Source organism: Melanostigma gelatinosum (assembly GCF_949748355.1).
Source record: "Melanostigma gelatinosum genome assembly, chromosome: 14".
NCBI classification, from domain to species: Eukaryota; Metazoa; Chordata; class Actinopteri; order Perciformes; family Zoarcidae; genus Melanostigma; species Melanostigma gelatinosum.
Genome location: NC_136647.1, coordinates 20724421 through 20744531, shown reverse-complemented (window position 1 = coordinate 20744531; position 20111 = coordinate 20724421). Strand labels below are relative to the sequence as shown.

The 20111-nt window shown below is 43.6% G+C and overlaps 1 protein-coding gene across 1 annotated transcript; it reads left to right on the top strand.

Moving 5' to 3' along the window:
* Nucleotides 1-977: 977 nt before the first annotated feature.
* Nucleotides 978-3273, top strand: LOC306788629 (histone H3.3A). The gene is made up of 3 exons (XM_079284216.1): nt 978-2348; nt 2750-2903; nt 2986-3273. The coding sequence occupies exons 1-3, from the start codon at nt 2221-2223 to the stop codon at nt 3112-3114; spliced, it is 411 nt and encodes a 136-aa protein (XP_079140342.1). The 5' UTR covers nt 978-2220; the 3' UTR covers nt 3115-3273.
* The last annotated feature ends 16838 nt before the right edge of the window (nt 3274-20111 follow it).

Here is a 20111-nt window from a genome sequence, read left to right as displayed (position 1 = left end):
CATTACATTGTGTTTTCACTATCTAAAGCTACTTCCCCACTGACAGTCATGCGGTGACACTTGCCTATTTGACCATATTTATCTCCGCCACCACAGCATCCACTGTATCGGCTCGGGGGCCGAGGCTTCACCTCAAGACCAGCTTTTAGCTTGGCCTTGTTGTCGACGGTCAGTCTCCTCAGACTCGCCACAAGTTCGGGGTGGTCCCGCTTGAAGTTCGGGTGGTAGTAATAGCGATACTGCACGTCGTTGTATGTATTGGACACCTTGAAACCGTACAAATTGAGATTACGGAGAAAGCTCGAAAAGTTGGCCGTTTTGAAGGTGGCGGTGTTGTTCGAGGCGCTGCTGCTGTTTCTGGGAGACAGGACCTGTTGCTCGACGAGGGTCTGATCAATGACGACTACCAGTCCATCTTTGTCCCAGCAGATGGCTTCATTTAACGGGTTGTTCACCAGACGCCATAGCTTGGCAGGAAAGTTGTTAGTGTTGATGCTCTCGGTGACGCAATCTTCGACCACATCCATGCTTGTGCCTGTAGAATTGGATAAAAAGAGGTAAAGTTAGTGAAGCCTCGTCTGAATAACAGGCCAAGCGTCATCAGTTTACGTTAAATAGGTTGAGGTCAATCTTAGTTAGAAAGCTAAGTTGCTTCATGACAATATAATTAACTGATAACGTTAGTAAAGTAGCATTAAATTCCTAATTAAAAATGACATGTATTCAACACACAAATTAGTATATTTCAGTATGTTACAAGTATATTGTAGCTGAAAAAAGGAATCTACTCGTAAAGTGATGTAAATAGTGTGGTTTATAACTGTTCCACCCAAACTCCTAACAGGTTAACTCATGTCATGCTCACATGGAATGTCGTAGCCAGGTTGATTTTCACCAGTGTTGATGCTCTCGGTGACGCAATCTTCCACCACATCCATGCTTGTGCCTGTAGAATTGGATAAAAAGAGGTAAAGTTAGTGAAGCCTCGTCTGAATAACAGGCCAAGCGTCATCAGTTTACGTTAAATAGGTTGAGGTCAATCTTAGTTAGAAAGCTAAGTTGCTTCATGACAATATAATTAACTGATAACGTTAGTAAAGTAGCATTAAAAGGAGCTTATGGTCTAACTAACAGAATGTCCCGGTTCCGACACTTTTCGTTAATGCTGACGATACATATGTCCCAGGTACGACCAGTTAAGCTAACGTTACACTTATGAAGTTAATTAACTTAACTTTAATTGGACTTTCGTAACATTCATGTTTCAAACTCCCCATACTGACACACTTAACTTTAAAATAACTTGGCTTCTAACGTCATTAATAATGTCAACTTTAAAAAAATACATAAAATGCTGTACACAAGACCTGAAAATGCTAACTTTTAGTGTTAACGTTACTGGTAAGCTAAGTTAGCATTAGCTAACGTTAGCTCCCCAACTAACAGTAATTGGTGTATGTGAGAATATGACCAGTTTAGCAGTGTGATTGGTGTGGTCTTTATCCAAAACTGTTTGTATTGGCTCGGGACGGTGTGTCTGCAGCTGACAAACCGGTGAAAAGTTTTCCCAGGAGGTCAAATATGATTGACCATCAAAGTCCCAATCCTGTCCCCCTAAGCCTCAAACCCGGAACCCTCAGGGACTGGCTGACTCGACCAGCTAAATGGTTGAGTGTGAGAGAGATAGGGCTTGAAATGGTGTCAGCACTTTGCTGCAACATATCAAGTTACCATGATAACGTCAAACAACATGGCATACAGTTGTGGGTATTTATTTTATACTTTTTACTCCCGAATTCGTGAGATTGGGATCGGGACTCTGAGCTAGATCCTTTGCTACCTGGTACTGCAGGAAAACTAAAAAATAAGATTTTATGCAGATATTTGGGTGAAAATAGTGATGATATTAAAACAGCTCACAAAGTTCTCTAAATTCACGCTACACTAAAATGTTGATGATAATTATTTTATCCATATATTTTCGCAGCTTTTTGTGAGTTTTAGGGCTCCAAACATAAGCATTCACATTTAGGCTAAATATTCAGTACAGCGTTATCAGAGGCTGGCTTAGAAACCATCAGTGGACAACATGATTGTCAATAGGGTGTCCAAATAGCGGCTCTGAAACATGTCGGAGAGAAAAAGTATGAAGTATAGAGTGAACAACACTAATCATCCTGTTATATATTTGCGATTCCTTACAGGTGATACTTCGTCGTAATGGCTCGTACCAAGCAGACCGCTCGTAAATCCACTGGAGGAAAGGCTCCTCGCAAGCAGCTGGCCACCAAGGCTGCCCGCAAGAGTGCCCCCTCTACTGGAGGCGTCAAGAAGCCCCATCGTTACAGGTAATGCCACACACACACACACACACACACAGCCATTTCTGGGACAAATCTTAACATCACTGAGACCGTCTTTATCAAGATGAGATGGAGGGAAGAAGGATGTTGTAGTTTTATGTTTTAAAACTTTTTTTTAAACTGGATTTTTAACTGGAAAATCTTAAATCCAGCTTTATGTTTTTATACTTTTATTTACTAAAACCTCTTGGTTGCACAGAGTGACGACACTAGTACATTGGCAGCATTAAAACTTGATTTCACATTCACTGTACTGATCAGAAACTGAAATGGGGCTTTCTTTTTTTTCTTTAAGTGACAAAATGTCATTATTTGTACAGAAGATGAATCCTGATGAGCTTGTAGCGGGTTAAATTAACCTGCTCGAGCTTTGTTGTGTGTTTCAGGCCCGGCACCGTGGCTCTGAGAGAGATCCGTCGGTACCAGAAGTCCACCGAGCTGCTGATCCGCAAGCTGCCCTTCCAGCGCCTGGTGAGGGAGATCGCTCAGGACTTCAAGACCGACCTGCGTTTCCAGAGCGCCGCCATTGGAGCCCTGCAGGTGTGTGTTTGTGTGTGTGCACAAAATGTATTGATAAAGCTACATCAGTGTAATCTGTAAACCTCCCCCCCCCCCCCTGCAGGAGGCGAGCGAGGCGTATCTGGTGGGTCTGTTCGAGGACACCAACCTGTGTGCCATCCATGCCAAGCGTGTCACCATCATGCCCAAAGACATCCAGCTGGCACGCCGCATTCGTGGGGAGCGCGCTTAGACGGCCCTCCCTAATGTTTCACCTTACCAGTACTGTTCACTGTAACACTACAGGGAAATGTGTGACCATTACATTGTGTTTTCACTATCTAAAGCTACTTCCCCACTGACAGTCATGCGGTGACACTTGCCTATTTGACCATATTTATCTCCGCCACCACAGCATCCACTGTATCGGCTCGGGGGCCGAGGCTTCACCTCAAGACCAGCTTTTAGCTTGGCCTTGTTGTCGACGGTCAGTCTCCTCAGACTCGCCACAAGTTCGGGGTGGTCCCGCTTGAAGTTCGGGTGGTAGTAATAGCGATACTGCACGTCGTTGTATGTATTGGACACCTTGAAACCGTACAAATTGAGATTACGGAGAAAGCTCGAAAAGTTGGCCGTTTTGAAGGTGGCGGTGTTGTTCGAGGCGCTGCTGCTGTTTCTGGGAGACAGGACCTGTTGCTCGACGAGGGTCTGATCAATGACGACTACCAGTCCATCTTTGTCCCAGCAGATGGCTTCATTTAACGGGTTGTTCACCAGACGCCATAGCTTGGCAGGAAAGTTGTTAGTGTTGATGCTCTCGGTGACGCAATCTTCCACCACATCCATGCTTGTGCCTGTAGAATTGGATAAAAAGAGGTAAAGTTAGTGAAGCCTCGTCTGAATAACAGGCCAAGCGTCATCAGTTTACGTTAAATAGGTTGAGGTCAATCTTAGTTAGAAAGCTAAGTTGCTTCATGACAATATAATTAACTGATAACGTTAGTAAAGTAGCATTAAATTCCTAATTAAAAATGACATGTATTCAACACACAAATTAGTATATTTCAGTATGTTACAAGTATATTGTAGCTGAAAAAAGGAATCTACTCGTAAAGTGATGTAAATAGTGTGGTTTATAACTGTTCCACCCAAACTCCTAACAGGTTAACTCATGTCATGCTCACATGGAATGTCGTAGCCAGGTTGATTTTCACCAGTGTTGATGCTCTCGGTGACGCAATCTTTTGACCCGTTTATTATGCTGCTAATACTTCTCAAAGTTCAAAGTTCAAAGTAGCTTTTATTGTCAATTCTTGCATGTCAGGACATATAAGGAATCGAAATAACGTTTCCCACTCTCCCACGGTGGAACATAAAGTGCAGCACAACACATAAAACATAAAACACTTCCTAGGCTAAGTGAAGACTGATATCCTAGTTAAAACATATACTATACTACAATAAAACATTCAATACACATAAAAACGGGAAAAGTGGGCAATTAATATAATAAATAATTAATAATGTAGGGGCAGGTGGGCAATTGATATAATAATGATGGGAAAATGGGCAATTAATATAATACTGTGTGTGTATGTGTGTGTGTGAAAAGTGGGCAATAAATATAATATAAATATAAATATGAGTACATATTTACAGTACTTCTGTACTTTCAGCTTCAGCTTCCCTCAGGCTGGAGGATATGATTGGGGGGAGTGAGGGGAGAGAGTTCAGTGTCCTGACAGCTTGGTGGGTAAAACTGTTCTTTAGTCTGGTGGTGCGGCAGCGGAGGCTCCTGTACCTTCTTCCAGAGGGTAGGAGGCTGAACAGACTATGTGCAGGGTGACTGGTGTCGCTTGCAATTTGAATGGCTTTCCGGGTGAGGCGGGTGGTGTATATTTCCTGTAACGAGGAGAGTGGGGCACCGATGATCTGTCCGGCTGTCTTTACAATGCGTTGGAGTGCTTTCCTGCTGTGTTGGGTGCAGCTACTGTACACCTAAGTAATATTCGGAATGCAGGACTTTAACTTATCCTGGAGTATTTTTAAATGGTAGCAGTGGACTTGAATACCTCCCCCCAAAAAGACGTGTATGTTTACCAGTACTGTTCACTGTAACACTACAGGGAAATGTGTGACCATTACATTGTGTTTTCACTATCTAAAGCTACTTCCCCACTGACAGTCATGCGGTGACACTTGCCTATTTGACCATATTTATCTCCGCCACCACAGCATCCACTGTATCGGCTCGGGGGCCGAGGCTTCACCTCAAGACCAGCTTTTAGCTTGGCCTTGTTGTCGACGGTCAGTCTCCTCAGACTCGCCACAAGTTCGGGGTGGTCCCGCTTGAAGTTCGGGTGGTAGTAATAGCGATACTGCACGTCGTTGTATGTATTGGACACCTTGAAACCGTACAAATTGAGATTACGGAGAAAGCTCGAAAAGTTGGCCGTTTTGAAGGTGGCGGTGTTGTTCGAGGCGCTGCTGCTGTTTCTGGGAGACAGGACCTGTTGCTCGACGAGGGTCTGATCAATGACGACTACCAGTCCATCTTTGTCCCAGCAGATGGCTTCATTTAACGGGTTGTTCACCAGACGCCATAGCTTGGCAGGAAAGTTGTTAGTGTTGATGCTCTCGGTGACGCAATCTTCCACCACATCCATGCTTGTGCCTGTAGAATTGGATAAAAAGAGGTAAAGTTAGTGAAGCCTCGTCTGAATAACAGGCCAAGCGTCATCAGTTTACGTTAAATAGGTTGAGGTCAATCTTAGTTAGAAAGCTAAGTTGCTTCATGACAATATAATTAACTGATAACGTTAGTAAAGTAGCATTAAATTCCTAATTAAAAATGACATGTATTCAACACACAAATTAGTATATTTCAGTATGTTACAAGTATATTGTAGCTGAAAAAAGGAATCTACTCGTAAAGTGATGTAAATAGTGTGGTTTATAACTGTTCCACCCAAACTCCTAACAGGTTAACTCATGTCATGCTCACATGGAATGTCGTAGCCAGGTTGATTTTCACCAGTGTTGATGCTCTCGGTGACGCAATCTTTTGACCCGTTTATTATGCTGCTAATACTTCTGTACACCTAAGTAATATTCGGAATGCAGGACTTTAACTTATCCTGGAGTATTTTTAAATGGTAGCAGTGGACTTGAATACCTCCCCCCAAAAAGACGTGTATGTTTACCAGTACTGTTCACTGTAACACTACAGGGAAATGTGTGACCATTACATTGTGTTTTCACTATCTAAAGCTACTTCCCCACTGACAGTCATGCGGTGACACTTGCCTATTTGACCATATTTATCTCCGCCACCACAGCATCCACTGTATCGGCTCGGGGGCCGAGGCTTCACCTCAAGACCAGCTTTTAGCTTGGCCTTGTTGTCGACGGTCAGTCTCCTCAGACTCGCCACAAGTTCGGGGTGGTCCCGCTTGAAGTTCGGGTGGTAGTAATAGCGATACTGCACGTCGTTGTATGTATTGGACACCTTGAAACCGTACAAATTGAGATTACGGAGAAAGCTCGAAAAGTTGGCCGTTTTGAAGGTGGCGGTGTTGTTCGAGGCGCTGCTGCTGTTTCTGGGAGACAGGACCTGTTGCTCGACGAGGGTCTGATCAATGACGACTACCAGTCCATCTTTGTCCCAGCAGATGGCTTCATTTAACGGGTTGTTCACCAGACGCCATAGCTTGGCAGGAAAGTTGTTAGTGTTGATGCTCTCGGTGACGCAATCTTCCACCACATCCATGCTTGTGCCTGTAGAATTGGATAAAAAGAGGTAAAGTTAGTGAAGCCTCGTCTGAATAACAGGCCAAGCGTCATCAGTTTACGTTAAATAGGTTGAGGTCAATCTTAGTTAGAAAGCTAAGTTGCTTCATGACAATATAATTAACTGATAACGTTAGTAAAGTAGCATTAAATTCCTAATTAAAAATGACATGTATTCAACACACAAATTAGTATATTTCAGTATGTTACAAGTATATTGTAGCTGAAAAAAGGAATCTACTCGTAAAGTGATGTAAATAGTGTGGTTTATAACTGTTCCACCCAAACTCCTAACAGGTTAACTCATGTCATGCTCACATGGAATGTCGTAGCCAGGTTGATTTTCACCAGTGTTGATGCTCTCGGTGACGCAATCTTTTGACCCGTTTATTATGCTGCTAATACTTCTCAAAGTTCAAAGTAGCTTTTATTGTCAATTCTTGCATGTCAGGACATATAAGGAATCGAAATAACGTTTCCCACTCTCCCACGGTGGAACATAAAGTGCAGCACAACACATAAAACATAAAACACTTCCTAGGCTAAGTGAAGACTGATATCCTAGTTAAAACATATACTATACTACAATAAAACATTCAATACACATAAAAACGGGAAAAGTGGGCAATTAATATAATAAATAATTAATAATGTAGGGGCAGGTGGGCAATTGATATAATAATGATGGGAAAATGGGCAATTAATATAATACTGTGTGTGTATGTGTGTGTGTGAAAAGTGGGCAATAAATATAATATAAATATAAATATGAGTACATATTTACAGTACTTCTGTACTTTCAGCTTCAGCTTCCCTCAGGCTGGAGGATATGATTGGGGGGAGTGAGGGGAGAGAGTTCAGTGTCCTGACAGCTTGGTGGGTAAAACTGTTCTTTAGTCTGGTGGTGCGGCAGCGGAGGCTCCTGTACCTTCTTCCAGAGGGTAGGAGGCTGAACAGACTATGTGCAGGGTGACTGGTGTCGCTTGCAATTTGAATGGCTTTCCGGGTGAGGCGGGTGGTGTATATTTCCTGTAACGAGGAGAGTGGGGCACCGATGATCTGTCCGGCTGTCTTTACAATGCGTTGGAGTGCTTTCCTGCTGTGTTGGGTGCAGCTACTGTACACCTAAGTAATATTCGGAATGCAGGACTTTAACTTATCCTGGAGTATTTTTAAATGGTAGCAGTGGACTTGAATACCTCCCCCCAAAAAGACGTGTATGTTTACCAGTACTGTTCACTGTAACACTACAGGGAAATGTGTGACCATTACATTGTGTTTTCACTATCTAAAGCTACTTCCCCACTGACAGTCATGCGGTGACACTTGCCTATTTGACCATATTTATCTCCGCCACCACAGCATCCACTGTATCGGCTCGGGGGCCGAGGCTTCACCTCAAGACCAGCTTTTAGCTTGGCCTTGTTGTCGACGGTCAGTCTCCTCAGACTCGCCACAAGTTCGGGGTGGTCCCGCTTGAAGTTCGGGTGGTAGTAATAGCGATACTGCACGTCGTTGTATGTATTGGACACCTTGAAACCGTACAAATTGAGATTACGGAGAAAGCTCGAAAAGTTGGCCGTTTTGAAGGTGGCGGTGTTGTTCGAGGCGCTGCTGCTGTTTCTGGGAGACAGGACCTGTTGCTCGACGAGGGTCTGATCAATGACGACTACCAGTCCATCTTTGTCCCAGCAGATGGCTTCATTTAACGGGTTGTTCACCAGACGCCATAGCTTGGCAGGAAAGTTGTTAGTGTTGATGCTCTCGGTGACGCAATCTTCCACCACATCCATGCTTGTGCCTGTAGAATTGGATAAAAAGAGGTAAAGTTAGTGAAGCCTCGTCTGAATAACAGGCCAAGCGTCATCAGTTTACGTTAAATAGGTTGAGGTCAATCTTAGTTAGAAAGCTAAGTTGCTTCATGACAATATAATTAACTGATAACGTTAGTAAAGTAGCATTAAATTCCTAATTAAAAATGACATGTATTCAACACACAAATTAGTATATTTCAGTATGTTACAAGTATATTGTAGCTGAAAAAAGGAATCTACTCGTAAAGTGATGTAAATAGTGTGGTTTATAACTGTTCCACCCAAACTCCTAACAGGTTAACTCATGTCATGCTCACATGGAATGTTGTAGCCAGGTTGCATAGCGCTGGAGCTGGAGGCCGCTTCGGCGTAGTGCTGGCTCAAAGTCACGGGTATCCCTTTGTCTGTAGTGAAGACAGTAGGCAGTGGGACTGGGGTTCCATTGTGAGCCGTCACAGGTGGAGCTTTGTTTGGACAGTAAGGATCAGCCGACTTCCGATGAGGGGTGCTCGGCAGTGAATGATTGCCTGCAAGCAACAGGAAGAAGCAAAGCATGACAACAACCTGTTAGACGGCCACACGATGAAACGTGAAAAACACTGGATTGTGGAGTTAAAATGGCAATTTAGATGTTCGTATCATAGTTATTCATAGTGATTTTCAATGTTGGGGTTTATGGACCCTTTCCAATTAGATTTTTGCAGTACTGTTCACTGTAACACTACAGGGAAATGTGTGACCATTACATTGTGTTTTCACTATCTAAAGCTACTTCCCCACTGACAGTCATGCGGTGACACTTGCCTATTTGACCATATTTATCTCCGCCACCACAGCATCCACTGTATCGGCTCGGGGGCCGAGGCTTCACCTCAAGACCAGCTTTTAGCTTGGCCTTGTTGTCGACGGTCAGTCTCCTCAGACTCGCCACAAGTTCGGGGTGGTCCCGCTTGAAGTTCGGGTGGTAGTAATAGCGATACTGCACGTCGTTGTATGTATTGGACACCTTGAAACCGTACAAATTGAGATTACGGAGAAAGCTCGAAAAGTTGGCCGTTTTGAAGGTGGCGGTGTTGTTCGAGGCGCTGCTGCTGTTTCTGGGAGACAGGACCTGTTGCTCGACGAGGGTCTGATCAATGACGACTACCAGTCCATCTTTGTCCCAGCAGATGGCTTCATTTAACGGGTTGTTCACCAGACGCCATAGCTTGGCAGGAAAGTTGTTAGTGTTGATGCTCTCGGTGACGCAATCTTCCACCACATCCATGCTTGTGCCTGTAGAATTGGATAAAAAGAGGTAAAGTTAGTGAAGCCTCGTCTGAATAACAGGCCAAGCGTCATCAGTTTACGTTAAATAGGTTGAGGTCAATCTTAGTTAGAAAGCTAAGTTGCTTCATGACAATATAATTAACTGATAACGTTAGTAAAGTAGCATTAAATTCCTAATTAAAAATGACATGTATTCAACACACAAATTAGTATATTTCAGTATGTTACAAGTATATTGTAGCTGAAAAAAGGAATCTACTCGTAAAGTGATGTAAATAGTGTGGTTTATAACTGTTCCACCCAAACTCCTAACAGGTTAACTCATGTCATGCTCACATGGAATGTCGTAGCCAGGTTGATTTTCACCAGTGTTGATGCTCTCGGTGACGCAATCTTTTGACCCGTTTATTATGCTGCTAATACTTCTCAAAGTTCAAAGTTCAAAGTAGCTTTTATTGTCAATTCTTGCATGTCAGGACATATAAGGAATCGAAATAACGTTTCCCACTCTCCCACGGTGGAACATAAAGTGCAGCACAACACATAAAACATAAAACACTTCCTAGGCTAAGTGAAGACTGATATCCTAGTTAAAACATATACTATACTACAATAAAACATTCAATACACATAAAAACGGGAAAAGTGGGCAATTAATATAATAAATAATTAATAATGTAGGGGCAGGTGGGCAATTGATATAATAATGATGGGAAAATGGGCAATTAATATAATACTGTGTGTGTATGTGTGTGTGTGAAAAGTGGGCAATAAATATAATATAAATATAAATATGAGTACATATTTACAGTACTTCTGTACTTTCAGCTTCAGCTTCCCTCAGGCTGGAGGATATGATTGGGGGGAGTGAGGGGAGAGAGTTCAGTGTCCTGACAGCTTGGTGGGTAAAACTGTTCTTTAGTCTGGTGGTGCGGCAGCGGAGGCTCCTGTACCTTCTTCCAGAGGGTAGGAGGCTGAACAGACTATGTGCAGGGTGACTGGTGTCGCTTGCAATTTGAATGGCTTTCCGGGTGAGGCGGGTGGTGTATATTTCCTGTAACGAGGAGAGTGGGGCACCGATGATCTGTCCGGCTGTCTTTACAATGCGTTGGAGTGCTTTCCTGCTGTGTTGGGTGCAGCTACTGTACACCTAAGTAATATTCGGAATGCAGGACTTTAACTTATCCTGGAGTATTTTTAAATGGTAGCAGTGGACTTGAATACCTCCCCCCAAAAAGACGTGTATGTTTACCAGTACTGTTCACTGTAACACTACAGGGAAATGTGTGACCATTACATTGTGTTTTCACTATCTAAAGCTACTTCCCCACTGACAGTCATGCGGTGACACTTGCCTATTTGACCATATTTATCTCCGCCACCACAGCATCCACTGTATCGGCTCGGGGGCCGAGGCTTCACCTCAAGACCAGCTTTTAGCTTGGCCTTGTTGTCGACGGTCAGTCTCCTCAGACTCGCCACAAGTTCGGGGTGGTCCCGCTTGAAGTTCGGGTGGTAGTAATAGCGATACTGCACGTCGTTGTATGTATTGGACACCTTGAAACCGTACAAATTGAGATTACGGAGAAAGCTCGAAAAGTTGGCCGTTTTGAAGGTGGCGGTGTTGTTCGAGGCGCTGCTGCTGTTTCTGGGAGACAGGACCTGTTGCTCGACGAGGGTCTGATCAATGACGACTACCAGTCCATCTTTGTCCCAGCAGATGGCTTCATTTAACGGGTTGTTCACCAGACGCCATAGCTTGGCAGGAAAGTTGTTAGTGTTGATGCTCTCGGTGACGCAATCTTCCACCACATCCATGCTTGTGCCTGTAGAATTGGATAAAAAGAGGTAAAGTTAGTGAAGCCTCGTCTGAATAACAGGCCAAGCGTCATCAGTTTACGTTAAATAGGTTGAGGTCAATCTTAGTTAGAAAGCTAAGTTGCTTCATGACAATATAATTAACTGATAACGTTAGTAAAGTAGCATTAAATTCCTAATTAAAAATGACATGTATTCAACACACAAATTAGTATATTTCAGTATGTTACAAGTATATTGTAGCTGAAAAAAGGAATCTACTCGTAAAGTGATGTAAATAGTGTGGTTTATAACTGTTCCACCCAAACTCCTAACAGGTTAACTCATGTCATGCTCACATGGAATGTCGTAGCCAGGTTGATTTTCACCAGTGTTGATGCTCTCGGTGACGCAATCTTTTGACCCGTTTATTATGCTGCTAATACTTCTGTACACCTAAGTAATATTCGGAATGCAGGACTTTAACTTATCCTGGAGTATTTTTAAATGGTAGCAGTGGACTTGAATACCTCCCCCCAAAAAGACGTGTATGTTTACCAGTACTGTTCACTGTAACACTACAGGGAAATGTGTGACCATTACATTGTGTTTTCACTATCTAAAGCTACTTCCCCACTGACAGTCATGCGGTGACACTTGCCTATTTGACCATATTTATCTCCGCCACCACAGCATCCACTGTATCGGCTCGGGGGCCGAGGCTTCACCTCAAGACCAGCTTTTAGCTTGGCCTTGTTGTCGACGGTCAGTCTCCTCAGACTCGCCACAAGTTCGGGGTGGTCCCGCTTGAAGTTCGGGTGGTAGTAATAGCGATACTGCACGTCGTTGTATGTATTGGACACCTTGAAACCGTACAAATTGAGATTACGGAGAAAGCTCGAAAAGTTGGCCGTTTTGAAGGTGGCGGTGTTGTTCGAGGCGCTGCTGCTGTTTCTGGGAGACAGGACCTGTTGCTCGACGAGGGTCTGATCAATGACGACTACCAGTCCATCTTTGTCCCAGCAGATGGCTTCATTTAACGGGTTGTTCACCAGACGCCATAGCTTGGCAGGAAAGTTGTTAGTGTTGATGCTCTCGGTGACGCAATCTTCCACCACATCCATGCTTGTGCCTGTAGAATTGGATAAAAAGAGGTAAAGTTAGTGAAGCCTCGTCTGAATAACAGGCCAAGCGTCATCAGTTTACGTTAAATAGGTTGAGGTCAATCTTAGTTAGAAAGCTAAGTTGCTTCATGACAATATAATTAACTGATAACGTTAGTAAAGTAGCATTAAATTCCTAATTAAAAATGACATGTATTCAACACACAAATTAGTATATTTCAGTATGTTACAAGTATATTGTAGCTGAAAAAAGGAATCTACTCGTAAAGTGATGTAAATAGTGTGGTTTATAACTGTTCCACCCAAACTCCTAACAGGTTAACTCATGTCATGCTCACATGGAATGTCGTAGCCAGGTTGATTTTCACCAGTGTTGATGCTCTCGGTGACGCAATCTTTTGACCCGTTTATTATGCTGCTAATACTTCTCAAAGTTCAAAGTAGCTTTTATTGTCAATTCTTGCATGTCAGGACATATAAGGAATCGAAATAACGTTTCCCACTCTCCCACGGTGGAACATAAAGTGCAGCACAACACATAAAACATAAAACACTTCCTAGGCTAAGTGAAGACTGATATCCTAGTTAAAACATATACTATACTACAATAAAACATTCAATACACATAAAAACGGGAAAAGTGGGCAATTAATATAATAAATAATTAATAATGTAGGGGCAGGTGGGCAATTGATATAATAATGATGGGAAAATGGGCAATTAATATAATACTGTGTGTGTATGTGTGTGTGTGAAAAGTGGGCAATAAATATAATATAAATATAAATATGAGTACATATTTACAGTACTTCTGTACTTTCAGCTTCAGCTTCCCTCAGGCTGGAGGATATGATTGGGGGGAGTGAGGGGAGAGAGTTCAGTGTCCTGACAGCTTGGTGGGTAAAACTGTTCTTTAGTCTGGTGGTGCGGCAGCGGAGGCTCCTGTACCTTCTTCCAGAGGGTAGGAGGCTGAACAGACTATGTGCAGGGTGACTGGTGTCGCTTGCAATTTGAATGGCTTTCCGGGTGAGGCGGGTGGTGTATATTTCCTGTAACGAGGAGAGTGGGGCACCGATGATCTGTCCGGCTGTCTTTACAATGCGTTGGAGTGCTTTCCTGCTGTGTTGGGTGCAGCTACTGTACACCTAAGTAATATTCGGAATGCAGGACTTTAACTTATCCTGGAGTATTTTTAAATGGTAGCAGTGGACTTGAATACCTCCCCCCAAAAAGACGTGTATGTTTACCAGTACTGTTCACTGTAACACTACAGGGAAATGTGTGACCATTACATTGTGTTTTCACTATCTAAAGCTACTTCCCCACTGACAGTCATGCGGTGACACTTGCCTATTTGACCATATTTATCTCCGCCACCACAGCATCCACTGTATCGGCTCGGGGGCCGAGGCTTCACCTCAAGACCAGCTTTTAGCTTGGCCTTGTTGTCGACGGTCAGTCTCCTCAGACTCGCCACAAGTTCGGGGTGGTCCCGCTTGAAGTTCGGGTGGTAGTAATAGCGATACTGCACGTCGTTGTATGTATTGGACACCTTGAAACCGTACAAATTGAGATTACGGAGAAAGCTCGAAAAGTTGGCCGTTTTGAAGGTGGCGGTGTTGTTCGAGGCGCTGCTGCTGTTTCTGGGAGACAGGACCTGTTGCTCGACGAGGGTCTGATCAATGACGACTACCAGTCCATCTTTGTCCCAGCAGATGGCTTCATTTAACGGGTTGTTCACCAGACGCCATAGCTTGGCAGGAAAGTTGTTAGTGTTGATGCTCTCGGTGACGCAATCTTCCACCACATCCATGCTTGTGCCTGTAGAATTGGATAAAAAGAGGTAAAGTTAGTGAAGCCTCGTCTGAATAACAGGCCAAGCGTCATCAGTTTACGTTAAATAGGTTGAGGTCAATCTTAGTTAGAAAGCTAAGTTGCTTCATGACAATATAATTAACTGATAACGTTAGTAAAGTAGCATTAAATTCCTAATTAAAAATGACATGTATTCAACACACAAATTAGTATATTTCAGTATGTTACAAGTATATTGTAGCTGAAAAAAGGAATCTACTCGTAAAGTGATGTAAATAGTGTGGTTTATAACTGTTCCACCCAAACTCCTAACAGGTTAACTCATGTCATGCTCACATGGAATGTTGTAGCCAGGTTGCATAGCGCTGGAGCTGGAGGCCGCTTCGGCGTAGTGCTGGCTCAAAGTCACGGGTATCCCTTTGTCTGTAGTGAAGACAGTAGGCAGTGGGACTGGGGTTCCATTGTGAGCCGTCACAGGTGGAGCTTTGTTTGGACAGTAAGGATCAGCCGACTTCCGATGAGGGGTGCTCGGCAGTGAATGATTGCCTGCAAGCAACAGGAAGAAGCAAAGCATGACAACAACCTGTTAGACGGCCACACGATGAAACGTGAAAAACACTGGATTGTGGAGTTAAAATGGCAATTTAGATGTTCGTATCATAGTTATTCATAGTGATTTTCAATGTTGGGGTTTATGGACCCTTTCCAATTAGATTTTTGCAGTACTGTTCACTGTAACACTACAGGGAAATGTGTGACCATTACATTGTGTTTTCACTATCTAAAGCTACTTCCCCACTGACAGTCATGCGGTGACACTTGCCTATTTGACCATATTTATCTCCGCCACCACAGCATCCACTGTATCGGCTCGGGGGCCGAGGCTTCACCTCAAGACCAGCTTTTAGCTTGGCCTTGTTGTCGACGGTCAGTCTCCTCAGACTCGCCACAAGTTCGGGGTGGTCCCGCTTGAAGTTCGGGTGGTAGTAATAGCGATACTGCACGTCGTTGTATGTATTGGACACCTTGAAACCGTACAAATTGAGATTACGGAGAAAGCTCGAAAAGTTGGCCGTTTTGAAGGTGGCGGTGTTGTTCGAGGCGCTGCTGCTGTTTCTGGGAGACAGGACCTGTTGCTCGACGAGGGTCTGATCAATGACGACTACCAGTCCATCTTTGTCCCAGCAGATGGCTTCATTTAACGGGTTGTTCACCAGACGCCATAGCTTGGCAGGAAAGTTGTTAGTGTTGATGCTCTCGGTGACGCAATCTTCCACCACATCCATGCTTGTGCCTGTAGAATTGGATAAAAAGAGGTAAAGTTAGTGAAGCCTCGTCTGAATAACAGGCCAAGCGTCATCAGTTTACGTTAAATAGGTTGAGGTCAATCTTAGTTAGAAAGCTAAGTTGCTTCATGACAATATAATTAACTGATAACGTTAGTAAAGTAGCATTCAATTCCTAATTAAAAATGACATGTATTCAACACACAAATTAGTATATTTCAGTATGTTACAAGTATATTGTAGCTGAAAAAAGGAATCTACTCGTAAAGTGATGTAAATAGTGTGGTTTATAACTGTTCCACCCAAACTCCTAACAGGTTAACTCATGTCATGCTCACATGGAATGTCGTAGCCAGGTTGATTTTCACCAGTGTTGATGCTCTCGGTGACGCAATCTTTTGACCCGTTTATTATGCTGCTAATACTTCTCAAAGTTCAAAGTTCAAAGTAGCTTTTATTGTCAATTCTTGCATGTCAGGACATATAAGGAATCGAAATAACGTTTCCCACTCTCCCACGGTGGAACATAAAGTGCAGCACAACACATAAAACATAAAACACTTCCTAGGCTAAGTGAAGACTGATATCCTAGTTAAAACATATACTATACTACAATAAAACATTCAATACACATAAAAACGGGAAAAGTGGGCAATTAATATAATAAATAATTAATAATGTAGGGGCAGGTGGGCAATTGATATAATAATGATGGGAAAATGGGCAATTAATATAATACTGTGTGTGTATGTGTGTGTGTGAAAAGTGGGCAATAAATATAATATAAATATAAATATGAGTACATATTTACAGTACTTCTGTACTTTCAGCTTCAGCTTCCCTCAGGCTGGAGGATATGATTGGGGGGAGTGAGGGGAGAGAGTTCAGTGTCCTGACAGCTTGGTGGGTAAAACTGTTCTTTAGTCTGGTGGTGCGGCAGCGGAGGCTCCTGTACCTTCTTCCAGAGGGTAGGAGGCTGAACAGACTATGTGCAGGGTGACTGGTGTCGCTTGCAATTTGAATGGCTTTCCGGGTGAGGCGGGTGGTGTATATTTCCTGTAACGAGGAGAGTGGGGCACCGATGATCTGTCCGGCTGTCTTTACAATGCGTTGGAGTGCTTTCCTGCTGTGTTGGGTGCAGCTACTGTACACCTAAGTAATATTCGGAATGCAGGACTTTAACTTATCCTGGAGTATTTTTAAATGGTAGCAGTGGACTTGAATACCTCCCCCCAAAAAGACGTGTATGTTTACCAGTACTGTTCACTGTAACACTACAGGGAAATGTGTGACCATTACATTGTGTTTTCACTATCTAAAGCTACTTCCCCACTGACAGTCATGCGGTGACACTTGCCTATTTGACCATATTTATCTCCGCCACCACAGCATCCACTGTATCGGCTCGGGGGCCGAGGCTTCACCTCAAGACCAGCTTTTAGCTTGGCCTTGTTGTCGACGGTCAGTCTCCTCAGACTCGCCACAAGTTCGGGGTGGTCCCGCTTGAAGTTCGGGTGGTAGTAATAGCGATACTGCACGTCGTTGTATGTATTGGACACCTTGAAACCGTACAAATTGAGATTACGGAGAAAGCTCGAAAAGTTGGCCGTTTTGAAGGTGGCGGTGTTGTTCGAGGCGCTGCTGCTGTTTCTGGGAGACAGGACCTGTTGCTCGACGAGGGTCTGATCAATGACGACTACCAGTCCATCTTTGTCCCAGCAGATGGCTTCATTTAACGGGTTGTTCACCAGACGCCATAGCTTGGCAGGAAAGTTGTTAGTGTTGATGCTCTCGGTGACGCAATCTTCCACCACATCCATGCTTGTGCCTGTAGAATTGGATAAAAAGAGGTAAAGTTAGTGAAGCCTCGTCTGAATAACAGGCCAAGCGTCATCAGTTTACGTTAAATAGGTTGAGGTCAATCTTAGTTAGAAAGCTAAGTTGCTTCATGACAATATAATTAACTGATAACGTTAGTAAAGTAGCATTAAATTCCTAATTAAAAATGACATGTATTCAACACACAAATTAGTATATTTCAGTATGTTACAAGTATATTGTAGCTGAAAAAAGGAATCTACTCGTAAAGTGATGTAAATAGTGTGGTTTATAACTGTTCCACCCAAACTCCTAACAGGTTAACTCATGTCATGCTCACATGGAATGTCGTAGCCAGGTTGATTTTCACCAGTGTTGATGCTCTCGGTGACGCAATCTTTTGACCCGTTTATTATGCTGCTAATACTTCTGTACACCTAAGTAATATTCGGAATGCAGGACTTTAACTTATCCTGGAGTATTTTTAAATGGTAGCAGTGGACTTGAATACCTCCCCCCAAAAAGACGTGTATGTTTACCAGTACTGTTCACTGTAACACTACAGGGAAATGTGTGACCATTACATTGTGTTTTCACTATCTAAAGCTACTTCCCCACTGACAGTCATGCGGTGACACTTGCCTATTTGACCATATTTATCTCCGCCACCACAGCATCCACTGTATCGGCTCGGGGGCCGAGGCTTCACCTCAAGACCAGCTTTTAGCTTGGCCTTGTTGTCGACGGTCAGTCTCCTCAGACTCGCCACAAGTTCGGGGTGGTCCCGCTTGAAGTTCGGGTGGTAGTAATAGCGATACTGCACGTCGTTGTATGTATTGGACACCTTGAAACCGTACAAATTGAGATTACGGAGAAAGCTCGAAAAGTTGGCCGTTTTGAAGGTGGCGGTGTTGTTCGAGGCGCTGCTGCTGTTTCTGGGAGACAGGACCTGTTGCTCGACGAGGGTCTGATCAATGACGACTACCAGTCCATCTTTGTCCCAGCAGATGGCTTCATTTAACGGGTTGTTCACCAGACGCCATAGCTTGGCAGGAAAGTTGTTAGTGTTGATGCTCTCGGTGACGCAATCTTCCACCACATCCATGCTTGTGCCTGTAGAATTGGATAAAAAGAGGTAAAGTTAGTGAAGCCTCGTCTGAATAACAGGCCAAGCGTCATCAGTTTACGTTAAATAGGTTGAGGTCAATCTTAGTTAGAAAGCTAAGTTGCTTCATGACAATATAATTAACTGATAACGTTAGTAAAGTAGCATTAAATTCCTAATTAAAAATGACATGTATTCAACACACAAATTAGTATATTTCAGTATGTTACAAGTATATTGTAGCTGAAAAAAGGAATCTACTCGTAAAGTGATGTAAATAGTGTGGTTTATAACTGTTCCACCCAAACTCCTAACAGGTTAACTCATGTCATGCTCACATGGAATGTTGTAGCCAGGTTGCATAGCGCTGGAGCTGGAGGCCGCTTCGGCGTAGTGCTGGCTCAAAGTCACGGGTATCCCTTTGTCTGTAGTGAAGACAGTAGGCAGTGGGACTGGGGTTCCATTGTGAGCCGTCACAGGTGGAGCTTTGTTTGGACAGTAAGGATCAGCCGACTTCCGATGAGGGGTGCTCGGCAGTGAATGATTGCCTGCAAGCAACAGGAAGAAGCAAAGCATGACAACAACCTGTTAGACGGCCACACGATGAAACGTGAAAAACACTGGATTGTGGAGTTAAAATGGCAATTTAGATGTTCGTATCATAGTTATTCATAGTGATTTTCAATGTTGGGGTTTATGGACCCTTTCCAATTAGATTTTTGCAGTACTGTTCACTGTAACACTACAGGGAAATGTGTGACCATTACATTGTGTTTTCACTATCTAAAGCTACTTCCCCACTGACAGTCATGCGGTGACACTTGCCTATTTGACCATATTTATCTCCGCCACCACAGCATCCACTGTATCGGCTCGGGGGCCGAGGCTTCACCTCAAGACCAGCTTTTAGCTTGGCCTTGTTGTCGACGGTCAGTCTCCTCAGACTCGCCACAAGTTCGGGGTGGTCCCGCTTGAAGTTCGGGTGGTAGTAATAGCGATACTGCACGTCGTTGTATGTATTGGACACCTTGAAACCGTACAAATTGAGATTACGGAGAAAGCTCGAAAAGTTGGCCGTTTTGAAGGTGGCGGTGTTGTTCGAGGCGCTGCTGCTGTTTCTGGGAGACAGGACCTGTTGCTCGACGAGGGTCTGATCAATGACGACTACCAGTCCATCTTTGTCCCAGCAGATGGCTTCATTTAACGGGTTGTTCACCAGACGCCATAGCTTGGCAGGAAAGTTGTTAGTGTTGATGCTCTCGGTGACGCAATCTTCCACCACATCCATGCTTGTGCCTGTAGAATTGGATAAAAAGAGGTAAAGTTAGTGAAGCCTCGTCTGAATAACAGGCCAAGCGTCATCAGTTTACGTTAAATAGGTTGAGGTCAATCTTAGTTAGAAAGCTAAGTTGCTTCATGACAATATAATTAAC

What these genes read in the sequence shown, in the direction of transcription:
- LOC306788629 (XM_079284216.1), top strand. Translation starts at nt 2,221, where the DNA reads ATGGCTCGTACCAAGCAGACCGCTCGTAAATCCACTGGAGGAAAGGCT. An exon ending in AAGAAGCCCCATCGTTACAG is followed by an intron (nt 2,349 to 2,749) that starts GTAATGCCACAC and finishes TGTGTGTTTCAG; the next exon opens with GCCCGGCACCGTGGCTCTGA. An exon ending in CCGCCATTGGAGCCCTGCAG is followed by an intron (nt 2,904 to 2,985) that starts GTGTGTGTTTGT and finishes CCCCCCCTGCAG; the next exon opens with GAGGCGAGCGAGGCGTATCT.